General features: G+C 49.7%; 4 protein-coding genes across 7 annotated transcripts in view; 2 read left to right on the top strand and 2 right to left on the bottom strand.

The window, feature by feature from the left end:
• Nucleotides 1–15,022, bottom strand: part of LOC143955596 (uncharacterized) — a 464,194-nt gene that overhangs the window by 186,163 nt on the left and 263,009 nt on the right. The window lies entirely within an intron of this gene.
• LOC143955521 (uncharacterized) overlaps nucleotides 1–15,022 on the top strand; it is a 246,193-nt gene that overhangs the window by 147,848 nt on the left and 83,323 nt on the right. The window lies entirely within an intron of this gene.
• The window catches only part of LOC143955341 (uncharacterized), a 107,725-nt gene that overhangs the window by 68,011 nt on the left and 24,692 nt on the right, over nucleotides 1–15,022 (top strand). The window lies entirely within an intron of this gene.
• LOC143955715 (uncharacterized) overlaps nucleotides 2,273–15,022 on the bottom strand; it is a 263,796-nt gene continuing 251,046 nt past the window's right edge. The window contains exons 1-6 of one of the 2 annotated variants that reach the window (XM_077465831.1): nucleotides 11,016–11,074; nucleotides 5,906–6,021; nucleotides 4,757–5,350; nucleotides 4,269–4,667; nucleotides 4,010–4,151; nucleotides 2,273–3,836 (exon numbers count right to left, since the gene is read on the bottom strand). In XM_077465831.1, coding sequence (XP_077321957.1) covers nucleotides 2,584–3,836; nucleotides 4,010–4,151; nucleotides 4,269–4,595 — 1,722 coding nt within the window. In that variant the 5' untranslated portion in view covers nucleotides 4,596–4,667; nucleotides 4,757–5,350; nucleotides 5,906–6,021; nucleotides 11,016–11,074 and the 3' untranslated portion in view covers nucleotides 2,273–2,583. Of the gene's footprint in view, nucleotides 3,837–4,009; nucleotides 4,152–4,268; nucleotides 4,668–4,756; nucleotides 5,351–5,905; nucleotides 6,022–11,015; nucleotides 11,075–15,022 lie in introns of those variants that run through there. The other variant, XM_077465832.1, reaches the window with a different exon arrangement.

Raw genomic sequence — 15,022 nt, 5'->3', positions numbered from 1 at the left:
TCATGGCTCTCCTCGCTGCCGGCGCTGCGATTGGCCAAGCATGCGGGGTCACAGTGCATGCTTGGCCAATCATCGGGCAGCAATGCACTGCGCCAACGCAGTGCATTGTGGTCCGCGCGCGTCACTCGAATTTTGACGCGAACGGCCAAAACGTTCGGAATTCGCCGAACGGCCAATGTTCGAGTCGAACTTACGTTCGACTCGAACACGAAGCTCATTCCTACCACCAACAGTGCTCTCTATCACGGTGCTGGTGTCAGTGCTCTCTATCTCAGTGCTGGTGTCAGTGCTCTCTATCACGGCGCTGGTGTCAGTGCTCTCTATTACGGCGCTGGTGTCAGAGCTCTCTATCTCGGTGCTGGTGTCAGTGCTCTCTATCTCGGTGCTGGTGTCAGTGCACTCTATCAAGGTGCTGGTGTCAGTGCTCTCTATCACGGTGCTGGTGTCAGTGCACTCTATCACGGTGCTGGTGTCAGTGCTCTCTATCACGGTGCTGGTGTCAGTGCACTCTATCACGGTGCTGGTGTCAGTGCACTCTATCACGGTGCTGGTGTCAGTGATCTCTATCACGGTGCTGGTGTCAGTGCACTCTATCACGGTGCTGGTGTCAGTGCTCTCTATCAAGGTGCTGGTGTCAGTGCTCTCTATCACGGTGCTGGTGTCAGTGCTCTCTATCACAGTGCTGGTGTCAGTGCTCTCTATCTCGGTGCTGGTGTCAGTGCTCTCTATCTCGTGCTGGTGTCAGTGCTCTCTATCTCGTGCTGGTGTCAGTGCTCTCTATCACGGTGCTGGTGTCAGTGCACTCTATCACGGTGCTGGTGTCAGTGCTCTCTATCACGGTGCTGGTGTCAGTGCACTCTATCACGGTGCTGGTGTCAGTGCACTCTATCATGGTGCTGGTGTCAGTGCTCTCTATCACAGTGCTGGTGTCAGTGCTCTCTATCTCGTGCTGGTGTCAGTGCTCTCTATCACGGTGCTGGTGTCAGTGCACTCTATCACGGTGCTGGTGTCAGTGCTCTCTATCACGGTGCTGGTGTCAGTGCACTCTATCACGGTGCTGGTGTCAGTGCACTCTATCACGGTGCTGGTGTCAGTGCTCTCTATCACAGTGCTGGTGTTAGTGCTCTCTATCTCGTGCTGGTGTCAGTGCTCTCTATCTCGGTGCTGGTGTCAGTGCTCTCTATCTCATGCTGGTGTCAGTGCTCTCTATCTCGGTGCTGGTGTCAGTGCACTCTATCACGGTGCTGGTGTCAGTGCACTCTATCAAGGTGCTGGTGTCAGTGCTCTCTATCACGGTGCTGGTGTCAGTGCTCTCTATCACGGTGCTGGTGTCAGTGCTCAGTCTGTATCGCGGTGCTGGTTTCAGACAGTGAGGGAGATAGCAGTGGAGAAACCAATCAGCAGGCAGTGCCAACACCATGGCTGAGGATCAGCACTGGACTGGCACCTCCGGACCACCGCAGTGGAGCCCTGCATAGGTGGGGGTAAGGGCCGGGCAGAGGGAGGCACAGGTTGGCACACTGGGACACTGGCACAGGACTGCTCTGCCCTGACTGTGGCACTGATCATCTCCTGCACCCCCTTCATAGCCTGCCCTGACCTTGCCTCTCCTCCATGGCCTTCATGCGCTCCTGAATTGTCAAAATTTCACAGATAAAAAAAAGAATGCTTGTCGTTGTCGATCCCAGATTCACTTCATACTTTTGTTATGTCAGTGTCCATGTTGTGGGACTATGTGTGCACAGCTAGTAAGTATTTTGTGGCTGAAAATATGACCTGGAGGTTTTTAAGGTTGGCCTGCCATTAAAGTCAATGGGGCCCGCCGCAAACTTTCCGATTCACGAACTTTTGGCCGCGTCCGCGAAACATCCTGTCGGAAGTTCGTCCATCACTAATCTTTAATAACACAGAATTACACTATATCTACAATTATATAATTCTACAGATCTCAGCTATGGGCAAAACTACCCGACTCTTCTATTACAGGCCACTAGAAGGAGCTGACATTCATAGGAGATCACCCCCTGGTTGGGCGTATGCTCGTTACATTTGATGAACACATTTTTTTTTTTTTTAAATAGACCTGTAAGTGTTTGTGAAATCTTCTACCACAAAATGTACTCAGCCAATGAGAGGTAATGACTCCATTTTTATTTTAAAAGGCCTAGAGGACCGCCTTTTAAGTGGTGGGGTTAACGTGTTTCGTCCTGAAAGACGACTTGAGAAAACAGATCTCTTGCAAGAGTTTCCACCACAAAATGTACTCAGCCAATGAGAGGTAATGACTCCATTTTTATTTTTCTCCTGCTATCAATGGCCGACACGGTACAACACTTCATCCATGTCTTTGGTGATCTCTGATCTCCTTATCAACTGTTTCTTCCATGATGAAGATCAGCCATGGAGTATATCTGAGGTGTATATCAGGGGGTGCTTCTTCCCCACATGTCCAGCAACATTCATATACAAGACATTTCCCGCACTCACTAATACACCTCAAGGGTTGTGTGGGACCCCCTGATGTACAGGAAGACAGGACTTCAGTGAGGAACATTTCCCTCACTCAGGACAGGAAAGGAGCTTCTACTTCTTGTGAGATCTCTGATGTCTGGAAAGACTGGACTTATTGGAAAAACATTTCCCACACTCAGGACAGGAAAATGGCTTCTCCGCCGTGTGAGATCTCTGATGTCGGTGAAGATTGGACTTCAGTGTAAAACATTTCCCGCACTCAGGACAGGAAAATGGCTTCTCCGCCGTGTGGCACTTCAGATGTGTGACAAGATCTGATTCTTTTACAAAACATTTCCCATGCTCAGAACAAAGAGCCTTGTGAGTCCTTTGATGTCCGGCAAGATGTGACCTCTGGGAAAAGCCTTTCCCGCATTTAGGACAGGAATACGGCTTTTCCCCCGTGTGAGATCTCTGATGTGTGACAAGAACTGATTTCTCTGCAAAACATTTTCCACACTCAGGACAAGAATACGGCTTCTCCCCCGTGTGATATCTCTTATGTCTGGTAAGATTTGAATTCTGTGCAAAACATTTTCCACACTCAGCACAGAAATACGGCTTCTCCCCCGTGTGCAAATTCTGATGTGTTGAAAGATGGGACTTCTGAGAAAAACATTTCCCGCACTCAGGACAGGAATACGGCTTCTCACCTGTGTGAAATCTTTTATGCTTCTCAAGATTGCCTTTAAAATTGAAACACTTCCCGCACTCAGCACAGGAAAACCTCTTATCTTTTGGAAGGACAGCACCGTCCTTCACAGTCTGAAGTTCCTCTGGATAAGAGGAATACGATGGTCCGGCACCGTCCCTCACAGTCTGAGGTTCCTCAGGATAAGAGGAATACGATGGTCCGGCACCGTCCCGCACAGTCTGAGGTTCCTCGGGATAAGAGGAATACGATGGTCCGGCACCGTCCCGCACAGTCTGAGGTTCCTCGGGATAAGAGGAATACGATGGTCCGGCACCGTCCCGCACAGTCTGAGGTTCCTCAGGATAAGAGGAATACGATGGTCCGGCACCGTCCCGCACAGTCTGAGGTTCCTCAGGATAAGAGGAATACGATGGTCCGGCACCGTCCCGCACAGTCTGAGGTTCCTCGGGATAAGAGGAATACGATGGTCCGGCACCGTCCCGCACAGTCTGAGGTTCCTCGGGATAAGAGGAATACGATGGTCCATCTACACTGTGTGGTGCCGGATGGGCATTTGAGGTAGTCGGGTTTTCTCCTGGACTATACTGTGTGATGTCCTCATCTTCTACTTTACAGTCTGGAGACAAAGTGAGACAATCCTCTGAGGTTTTCCTCATCTCCCGTCCATCTACTAAAATAGAAATACAAAGATTATCAGAGAGAAATCCAGGAATACAGGACGGGGAACACAGCTCAGGAAAGTGACCAGGAGATTACAGGCTGATATCACCCAGCCCCCGCCCTACTCTGGACCAATCAGTGAGCAGTATGGGTGGAGGAATGGATTTAGTGTTAATGACCCACCTGTGCTGATCTCTGTAGGAGTGTCCTCCTCTATAAATGTCCCCGTTATTCCATCCTCCTCCATAGACTGCTGATCATCCCTCACATACCTCTCTTCTTCTTCTGATTTCACCTCGAATTCTATATCCATTGGATCTCCACTCTAAACCAAGAAAATGAGAGAGAAAATATCATCTGTAATATATAAACTTTAAAATTGTGGCATCAAAAAACTGAAAATATACACAAGTCCATGTTCTAGATGCTCCAATCCACCAACCTTGTAACACTCAAAGATGGTGTGACCTTCCTTTGTGGAATCCCGGGAATACAGAGGACGGGGACATCTCTCTGGTGGGTTCCTGGTATTTGGTGGCTCCATCATATCCTTGTGTCCTTCTGAAAACTCCTCCATCACTCCATACTCCTCATCCTCCTCTTTATACTCTTCTTTTACATCAATATTATCATCCCCGAGGTTTCCACTCTGACCTTCCTGTGTGGAATCCCGGGAATACAGAGGACGGGGACATCTCTCTGGTGGGTTCCTGTATCTGGATGACTCCTCCATGGTGTCCTGGTACAGATCTTTGTGTTCTTCCTCCATCCCCCCATCCTCATCATCCTCCTCTTTTATCTCTTCTTTAACCTCAACTTTAGGATCTCTCAGGTTTCCACTCTGAATATATAATAAAAATGACATCAATGGTAACAATGCAGATAATGTACAGATCCTAATGATACTATCAGTGATTGTTCCTCATCTACCTGATGATGGTGGGGGATGGTGTGACCTTCCTGTGTGGGATCCCGGGAATACAGAGGACGGGGACATCTCTCTGGTGGGTTCCCATTACTGGATCCATCTGTAGGAAACACACACACTGACTGAATACATTGTTTCTATGTGTTTATCAGATGATGGGGGATCTAGGTGGAGCCTCCGTACTGCTCTCTCCTTTACAATAAAGTCTCCTCTTACCCGGTGATGTGAGGGGCGGCTGATTGTCCATCATGACGTCCTTGTAGAGATCCTTGTGTCCTTCTAAATACTCCCACTCCTCCATGGAGAAATAGACAGTGACATCCTGACACCTTATAGGAACCTGACACACACAATGATACAGTCACCATCCAGACACATCCCTTGTCTGTTACTGGATAATGTCCCAGAATTCCCAGAATCCTCCTCACCTCTCCTGTCAGCAGATGGACCATCATGGTGGTCAGTTCCAGAATCTTCTGCTCTTTGTTCCTCTCAGGTATGGGAGGAGGAGGGGGAGGCACCATGGTGGGGCTCTGGGTCCTGCTCCATCCTCCTGGGATTGGCTCCCCACTAGACTTCTTCACTACAACATAATCCTACAGATCGGGAGAAAGATAAACCGACATCAATCATCTGACATCATCTACAATAAGAACATGGACTATTGACTAGACAATGGGTGATGTCATGTGACCTCCCAGAATCCTCCTCACCTCTCCGGTCAGGTCTGTGTTTTATTAATAGAGATAAGAGTGATGTCATGTGACCTCCCAGAATCCTCCTCACCTCTCCGGTCAGGTCTGTGTTTTATTAATAGCGATAAGAGTGATGTCATGTGACCTCCCAGAATCCTCCTCACCTCTCCGGTCAGGTCTGTGTTTTATTAATAGAGATAAGAGTGATGTCATGTGACCTCCCAGAATCCTCCTCACCTCTCCGGTCAGGTCTGTGTTTTATTAATAGAGATAAGAGTGATGTCATGTGACCTCCCAGAATCCTCCTCACCTCTCCGGTCAGGTCTGTGTTTTATTAATAGCGATAAGAGTGATGTCATGTGACCTCCCAGAATCCTCCTCACCTCTCCGGTCAGGTCTGTGTTTTATTAATAGAGATAAGAGTGATGTCATGTGACCTCCCAGAATCCTCCTCACCTCTCCGGTCAGCAGGTAGATGATCTCCAGGGTGAGGTTTAGTATCTTCTCAGTCATGTGACTCCGGTCCTCCTCCATCCTCAGTGATGTGGTCATGTGATCTATGCTGTGTTTCTCTGTAGACGGACAGTGGAGAATTATTAGGACTGTATTGGTTGTACAATGTTGGGATGGGGATATAAGGGGTTAATATGCCGGCTGCCCCCCCAGTGGGAATTGGAAGAGGTAGATCGGGTTTATCTATAAAAAAATTGCATAATTATTCATTTAGCAAATCTGCATGAGCATTCATTGTGTGCGGATTTTATTTTATTACGCGCAGTAGGGAAATACCACATTGGGGGCCACTAGATGAAGCTGAGGAGCACAAGAAATACATAGAGTTATAACTTTGTAACAAGAGATACGATGTAGCAATTCTGGAGAACGCTAGAGGGAAGTAACCCATGGGTGTGCAGCATACGCAGGTTGTTGAAAAGTTATTGGAGCCCCTCTCTTGGTGGGTCTCTAATGGGTTCTCACATGTTCGACACTTCCTAACCACCAGATCACTTCCCATGTGGGCTTCGATTCGGGAGACCCATGACGTGCCAGATGAGGAGCTCTTCCGCCACCTCCAACTTCAGCGTTGGCTCACCTCGCTGCGCAGGACTGCTACGTACCCGCTCCAGAAAACCGTGTTCAAGCACATCTGCAGGGGCGTAACTATAGGGGGTGCAGCAGTCGCGACCGCAACCGGGCCCTGTGATGCAGGGGGCCCATGCAGCCCCCTCTACATTTGGCCGGCAGCAGCATAGGCAGCTAGGGGTACCAGTGCACCATGCACACGGGTGGCTGGAGGAGGAGGGTGACTAGCAGAGCTCCATGCTCGACTATCGCACTGGCTGCTCTTTAGTTGTGCATTCCCCGCATGACCTGTGTCCTCGGCCGGCTCCTCAGAGTACCCCTCTCCTGCTCCATGCATTCCCGCTCAGTCCGATGTCTGTTCTCCCCAGCCAGAGTCCCACCCCCCCCCCCCCCCCCCCGTGTCCATACCACACTGCACTGCATACTTCTCCCGGGTAAACAAACTTTAAGCACACAGATGCAGTTAAGCCCTATGAGAGCTTCCCGGAGGACACTGCAGGCTTGTCTGCCAGCCCCCCTCCTCCCCCGTCATTCACAGATGATGAAAGGTCTTTCTGGGAGATATGCTGATCGCCCGTCCAGCACACTGGATGGAGCCCAGGCCAACATGGATGAATGCGCGGCCTGCAGCTTGGTCATGGTGAGTGAGAGGACCCCATCCCCCACACACCATTACATACCCCCTCCATCTTCCCCCGGGGACAGGGACCCCTTCTCAGGTGGGGACAGGGACCCCCACCTCCCCTGGGGACAGGGACCCCTTCTCCCCTGGGGGCAGTAACTTCATCTGCCCTGGAGAAAAAGACCTCATCTCTTCTGGGGATGGGGACCCCATCCTGCCTAGGGACATTCCCCCAATGGGGCACCTAAAAATTAAAAAAAACTACTGATAGCAGTGGTGGAACTACAGGGCTCACAAAGGTCATACCTGTGACCACGCCCTGGAGTTCCACCGCTGGACTTGGAGGGAAGGGCCCTGGCTGGGGTTCAGGGGGGCCCTTCATAGTTTCTTGCATCGGGGCCCTGAAGGCTCTAGTTACGCCACTGCACATCTGCCTGCACTCCCCGTGATCCCCAGGCCTCATCTGGGCTCTCTATGCTTCTCGTTCACCTCATACCGCTCTCACTTATGTAGATTTGGTGACCTAAATAGAGTTGGTGGACTGGTGGAGCGGGGCCTGGTCTTCTGTGGCCAAATGCTTGTTTGATACAGCCACCTTGGAGGCGGCATATAAGGTGTTCCTACGCTGGTATCGGGGTCCCTGTTCGCATCGCCCATGCCAATCCATCCAACGGTGACCGCTGTTTCCGGGGTTGTGGCCATCGGGGGGGATGTTATACATATATAGTGGAAATGTCCTAGACTAATTGGCTTTTGGTCTCGTTGTTCACGTTGTTTTTTTTGCCTGCCCGTACCAAAAGAGGCCAAGTTTGTCTTATAACTTGTCCAATACCAGGCCAGTTTTCTTATCAGCAGGAACTTACCTCCTACCTGTTCCTGTCAGCCAAAAGAACTATCGCCCAAGCCAGGGCCGTCTTTAATACTGATTGGGCCCTGGGCAAAACTTTTCTTGGGGCCCCCCCATGCAGTTTTGCTCTCCACATGCTCTGAGACATACAATAAATAGCAGCTAGACTCAAAATCAGATTTCTGAATCAAATCAGGCAGCTATTGCGATTGTTTGCTTAGGTTACAGTGTATCATTACCGCTCACTGATTAGTTGCTAGAGGTTACAGTGTATCATTACCGCTCACTGATTAGTTGCTAGAGGTTACAGTGTATCATTACCGCTCACTGATTAGTTGCTAGAGGTTACAGTGTATCATTACCGCTCACTGATTAGTTGCTAGAGGTTACAGTGTATCATTACCGCTCACTGATTAGTTGCTAGAGGTTACAGCACACATTACGGCTCACCGATTAGTTGCTAGAGGTTACAGCACATGATTTCTGCTTGTTGATTGGTTGCTAGAGATTACTGTGGATATTGCCTCCAGGGGGCTTGATATACATATCAAGTCCGCCGGCCGCCGCTATTTACATATGAATGCAGCCGCTATTTTACATGTAAACACAGAGTCTGCGGGTGAGTGTGTACACAACAATAGGGCAGAGCATTAGTAGCAGCACTTCACACTCAGATATTGGGACACAGCACAGGACCAAAACCTCAAGGGACGAGAGAATTTTAAACCAGGATAGTTGGCAAGTATGAGGCAGCTGCTTTGGGCCCCATAACAATGACAGGGCCCAGGGCAGCTGCCCCTTTTGCCCTGCCTTAAAAACGGCCCTGGCCCAAGCCTGGAAAAAGCTACCTGTGCCCTCTCAGAGGGTGAAAGATTGCATGACCGCGATGATGCGTAATGAACAGATGTCGAGCATCCGCGGGGACACTCGTGCCAAGTTCCTCAAAATTTGGGAACCACTGTTGTCATATGACTTTCCTACCCTACCCCAGGCCAGCTTGGGCCGCCTGTGACGGACAATCCAGATTTTCCTGAGCCCTTCCCTTTTTCCTCATCCTTCTGGCCTTCCCTTTCTTTCCTAGACTCCCCTATCCCTTCTCTAGTGCCCTACCCGGTAGGTGAGCGACCTCTATCCCCTTACCTTCACCTTTCTGCCCTAACGTTCTTGTTTTCTGCTCCTCTATCCTCGTTAGTTCAGTTTTGGTTGTACATTATGTTGCACCACCTTTTGGGTTCCGAGGGGCCTAGGGGGGCGCCCCGTAGTTATGGGGAGCCTCTCTGGATCCTGACGGTATCATTCACACTTAAATTTACCACCGTTACATTTTTTCTACTTTTTTTTTTGCCCTTCTGCTAATACCCATTCCAGCTTCAATGCTAGCGTAGTATAAATAACAGGACTTCTTTAACCACTTAAGCCCCCCGCCCCTGGACCATTTTGCTGGCCAAAGACCAGAGCGCTTTTGCGATTCGGCACTGCGTCGTATTAACTGACAATTGCGCGGGTCGTGCGACGTGGCTCCCAAACAAAATTGACGTCCTTTTTTCCCCCCACAAATAGAGATTTCTTTTGGTGGTATTTGATCACCTCTGCGGTTTTTATTTTTGCGCTATACACAAAAAAAGAGCGACGATTTTGAAAAAAAAACGCATTATTTTTTTACTTTTTGTTATAATAAATATCCCCCCAAAAATATATAAAAAAACATTTTTTCCCCTCAGTTTAGGCCGATACGTATTCTTCTACATATTTTTGGTAAAAAGAAAAATCGCAATAAGCGATTATTGATTGGTTTGCGCAAAAGTTGTGGCGTTTACAAAATAGGGGATAGTTTTATGGCGTTTTTATTAATATTTTTTTTTTTTACTAGTAATGGCGGCGATCTGCGATTTTTATTGTGACTGCGACATTATGGCGGACACATCGGACATTTTTGACACATTTTTGGGACCATTGTCATTTATACAGCAATCAGTGCTATACAAATGCAGTGATTCCTGTGTAAATGACACTGGCAGTGAAGGGGTTAACAGTGGGTGGCAGTGTAGGGGTTACGTGTGTCCTAGGGGAGTGTTGCTAACTGTGGGGGGGGGGGGGGGCGTGGCTGTGTGTTAGTGAACACTGATCTCTGCTCCAATCAGAGGGAGCAGAGATAAGTGTCACTGTTGCTAGGCAGAACAGGGAGATGCTTGTTTACTTCCTCATCTCCCCGTTCTTCCTCTCCGTGAGACGATCGCGGGTATCCCCGCGGCGATCGAGTCCGCGGGGACCCGTGACCGGACTCACGGAGGTCCCGACTGGCACATGCGCGTGACGCCGGCGATGGCACGGTGCCACATTTAAAGGGAGATACCTCTACGCCCACTTGCCTGTCCGTGCCATTCTGCCGACGTACATCGATGTGCGCCGGTCGGCAAGTGGTTAAGGAGATATCAGAGGTCTATTAGACCCCCTAACATCACCTATGGACCTCAGTGGAGCTGATGAAGTACAGATCGGGATCGATCAGCTTCTTCCCCGACCACAGTGACCGGGGAATGACGGCTCTGAGCCTGGAAGCGATGAAATGCTCGTCTCTTCTGGGTTCATTCACCGGAGAGGAGATCCGAGAACTTATCACCCTCCGCTCCATCCGCCATGCCGGTCCCGGGCCTGCAGGAGGGGCAGAGGAGCCCGGGGTACATGGCGGAGGTAGTCCGGTGCGGGGGAGGGGTTTGTATCTTCAAAATAAAGGGTGTCGAACTGCCAATTTCAGTACAACCCGAATCTCATCCTTCGTTACAAGAGACTGCTAAGGAGAGAAGGTGACACATCCCCAATATGAAGGGAATGTTCCGGCCCCGTAAGTCCGGGAAATGTTCTGCCCCTGAAGGGGGTAATCTATGTCTCCACACTATATATGTGTGTATCATCATCTGCTGGAGATAAAAGACGTCACATGACTATGGAGGAGAGGACGGAACATGACGGGGGGGGGGGTTACTGGGTGTAAATAGAAAATAAGATCTTATTACCTCCTCTACTGAAACTTCCAGCAATGTCTCCTCTGTACTTTGCCATTCAGGAACTTCCTGTCTGTACCTGACATCACTTCATGTCTTCCATAGAGACTTCCTGTCTGTACCCGATATTACTTCCTGTCTTCCATAGAGACTTCCTGTCTGAGTAGAAGTGAGAAGATCACCACCTTGTGGAGCTCAGAGGAACTGCAGCCCCCGAGAAACATCTCGTAGTGTGAACAGGGCCTTGTGCTGTGTGTGTATGTACTGTATATCCTTATAGATGGGGTCATCTCCACTCCCACCAAGGGGGAGAGAAATACATTACTGCCTAGTCCAGCCTTTCTCAGCCAGGGTTCCTCCAAAGGTCTCTAGGGGTTCCTTGAGCAATAAACAATTTATATCTCTCAGTAGGGTTGCCACCTTTTCTTCAAATCAAACCCGAACACTTTAGCGGCGCACAGCAATTTTTTTAATAGTATAAACGATACATATATTTTGCTATTGAATCATAATCATATGACGTTAATAATAAGAGTCGCCCTTTACATCAGGGTCCACAGAGTTCCCCTTTTACATTTGAACTTGCAGAGTTCCCTTTCACTTTAAGGGGGGGACTCTGCAGACTCTGATGTAAGGGAGAACTCTGGAGCCTCTAACATAAAGGATGCTCTGGGAACCCTGATGTACGGAGAGGACTCTGTAGGGGGCACACTGTAGCCTCTGGTGTAAAGGGAAACTCTGGTGTAAGGGGTGCTGTGAGAACTCTGATTTACCTTAGTGTACTCACTTAGAGGCAGGAGAGAGAAGGGGGGGGGGGACTTCAGTTACAGACAGGGATGGATGGTGAGCTCACTCACCCCTTGGCAGTCAGCTCTTCTCAATCCAGATGTATTTGAGGTTGCTGGACTTCAAATTTCCAGCCCCAACTTTCCTTTTCTGAGGCACAGCACCAGGGATTGGAGTGTGGGCAGACACAGAGGGGTGGGGGTGGAGGAAAGAGGTGCAGATCTAGCCCTCTCTCCTCTCCCTTCTGTGTGTGTGTTTGGGGGGGGGGGGGGGTTGTTAGGGCTGGCTTTGGGCATAGTGAAAATGTGTAACAGACACTCTCAGCTTAGACAACTACAGCCTGCAACCCTGCTGGGAAGCCATAGTCCAGTCTAAATAATGTTCCGGGTTTCAGGCTGTCTGAAACCTGGACACATGATTCCAAACCCGAACTGTCCGGGTGAATCCTGGACAGGTGGCAACCCTATCTCTCAGTACCAACTGACATCAATGATCTGAAAGTGGGGTGGTCTTCCCCCTGACATAAGGGCGTCCTTCTCCAACTGGTCACCAAATAAGGGACAGCTACACTGACCACTGATATAAAGGGGTCCTTCCCCATTAGCCATCAATGTAAGTGTAGCGACGGCTCCTGAAGAGCACGCACTATGCGTTTTTCAAAGTTAAGGTTACACCTAAACGGCAGTTTGGTTTGGGTACAATTGTCTAAATTTGGACTTCAGCATCAGTCTGACTGGACTATGAGATGTTCCGCCTGACCACAGGGGGCGCTGTCTCCTCTGGCAGGTATGGAAATATGGTCTGGTTGGGTGCTTAAGTTACTCTCTCTCGGAGCCCGCCCAGTGGGAGTGACACTCTTGCTGTGCTTTCTGGGAGAGGGTATTTAAGATACGGACGTTACGTGGTTCGGGGTTCCGGTCTAGAAGGATGTACTGACTTCATGGTCCTGGTCCTCCTGACCAGCCCCCAGGAAGGCTGTGGCTTGGGGTGCGAATCCACCCGAATTTGATGTCTCGGGGCTGGCTAGCCCGAGGCAAGGAAACTAAAGGAGGATTCTGAGGTGTTTGGGGGCCATCTCCGGTTTGGGAGAGACCCAGTGACTTCACGCTATCCGGGGAGGACTCTTCAGAAGAAGGCCGCGTACGGGTTGGTTTCTTAGTGAGAGCCTGGAGGAGCTGGAGTACCCAAGAGAATCCAGTCTCATGGATATCGCCAAGCTGGCTGAAAGATCCAGGTATCCCACGAGTGTTCTTCAAGTTTAGTTTTCCTACGTGTCCTACAACAGCGTCTGTGGCAGAGACATATCTTGTGTGTTCTACAACAACGTCTGTGGCAGAGACATATCTTGTGTGTTCTACAACAACGTCTGTGGCAGAGACATATCTTGTGTGTTCTACAACAACGTCTGTGGCAGAGATATATCTTGTGTGTTCTACAACAACGTCTGTGGCAGAGACATATCTTGTGTGTTCTACAACAACGTCTGTGGCAGAGACATATCTTGTGTGTTCTACAACAACGTCTGTGGCAGAGATATATCTTGTGTGTTCTACAACAACGTCTGTGGCAGAGACATATCTTGTGTGTTCTACAACAGCGTCTGTGGCAGAGACATATCTTGTGTGTTCTACAACAACGTCTGTGGCAGAGACATATCTTGTGTGTTCTACAACAACGTCTGTGGCAGAGACATATCTTGTGTGTTCTACAACAACGTCTGTGGCAGAGACATATCTTGTGTGTTCTACAACAACGTCTGTGGCAGAGATATATCTTGTGTGTTCTACAACAACGTCTGTGGCAGAGACATATCTTGTGTGTTCTACAACAACGTCTGTGGCAGAGATATATCTTGTGTGTTCTACAACAACGTCTGTGGCAGAGACATATCTTGTGTGTTCTACAACAACGTCTGTGGCAGAGATATATCTTGTGTGTTCTACAACAACGTCTGTGGCAGAGACATATCTTGTGTGTTCTACAACAACGTCTGTGGCAGAGACATATCTTGTGTGTTCTACAACAACGTCTGTGGCAGAGACATATCTTGTGTGTTCTACAACAACGTCTGTGGCAGAGATATATCTTGTGTGTTCTACAACAACGTCTGTGGCAGAGACATATCTTGTGTGTTCTACAACAACGTCTGTGGCAGAGATATATCTTGTGTGTTCTACAACAACGTCTGTGGCAGAGACATATCTTGTGTGTTCTACAACAACGTCTGTGGCAGAGACATATCTTGTGTGTCCTACAACAACGTCTGTGGCAGAGACTTTGTTCCTGAGGAAGCACCTTGTTGGCTGCTGGGCCTTGTGAGAGAGGGACTGTCCAACCTGAGTGATCATCCAGCTGCGAATGGCTATTCTCTGGATGCAGTCAAAGTAAGCAAGTTCTTCAACATTTGACTTTGACACTAAGAGAACCTGAACTTCTTTTCCAACCCTCTGATCCCAATTTAGGAGACTGTTCATTGTCTACGTTTTGCAAATAAAATCCATTCAAGTGGATCTGTCGCCAGTCTCTCAAGTTACTGGGCCACCTACCACGGGACACCCCTAGACAGGCCCGGACTGGGACAAAAAATAGGCCCGGGCATTTTAGATTGAGCAGCCAACCTTTCCAGGGACCGGGGGGGGGGGGGGGGGGGGGGTTCGGTAGACATTAGCGGGGGTGGCTGGTGTTGGTCCTCCACACTGTAATGTGCAGGGACACTGTAAAATATAAAGGGAACTGCACTAAAAAGGGGCACTGCAATGATTACAGTGCGCTTTTACGGGGCAGTCCCCTTTATATTATAGTGTCCCAGTCCTATTGGGGCCATGCCAGTACTGTCTGTCTCCTATTGTGTCCATGGCCCAGTTACACTGACCTGCTCTCTGGTGCTGCGAGTACAGGGTGGCTCCCTCTGGCGCTGCGGGTACAGGGTGGCTCTCTCTGGCGGTGCAGTGCAGCGTGGCTCTCTCTGGTGGTGCGGTGCAGCGTGGCTCTCTCTGGGGGTGCGGTGCAGCGTCCCTCTCTCTGGTGGTGCGGTGCAGCGTCCCTCTCTCTGGTGGTGCGGTGCAGCGTCCCTCTCTCTGGTGGTGCGGTGCAGCGTCCCTGTCTCTGGTGGTGCGGTGAAGCGTCACTCTCTCTGGTGGTGCGGTGCAGCGTCACTCACTCTCTCTGGTGGTGCGGTGCAGCGCCACTCTCTCTGGTGGTGCGGTGCAGCGTGGCTGGTTGTGCTGGGGCTA

The sequence above is a fragment of the Lithobates pipiens genome, unplaced genomic scaffold (assembly GCF_037356315.1).
Source record: "Lithobates pipiens isolate NorthernLeopardFrog02 unplaced genomic scaffold, aLitPip1_a1.2 Scaffold_35, whole genome shotgun sequence".
In the NCBI taxonomy this organism is placed as follows: Eukaryota; Metazoa; Chordata; class Amphibia; order Anura; family Ranidae; genus Lithobates; species Lithobates pipiens.
This window is presented reverse-complemented; position numbering and strand designations above follow the sequence as displayed.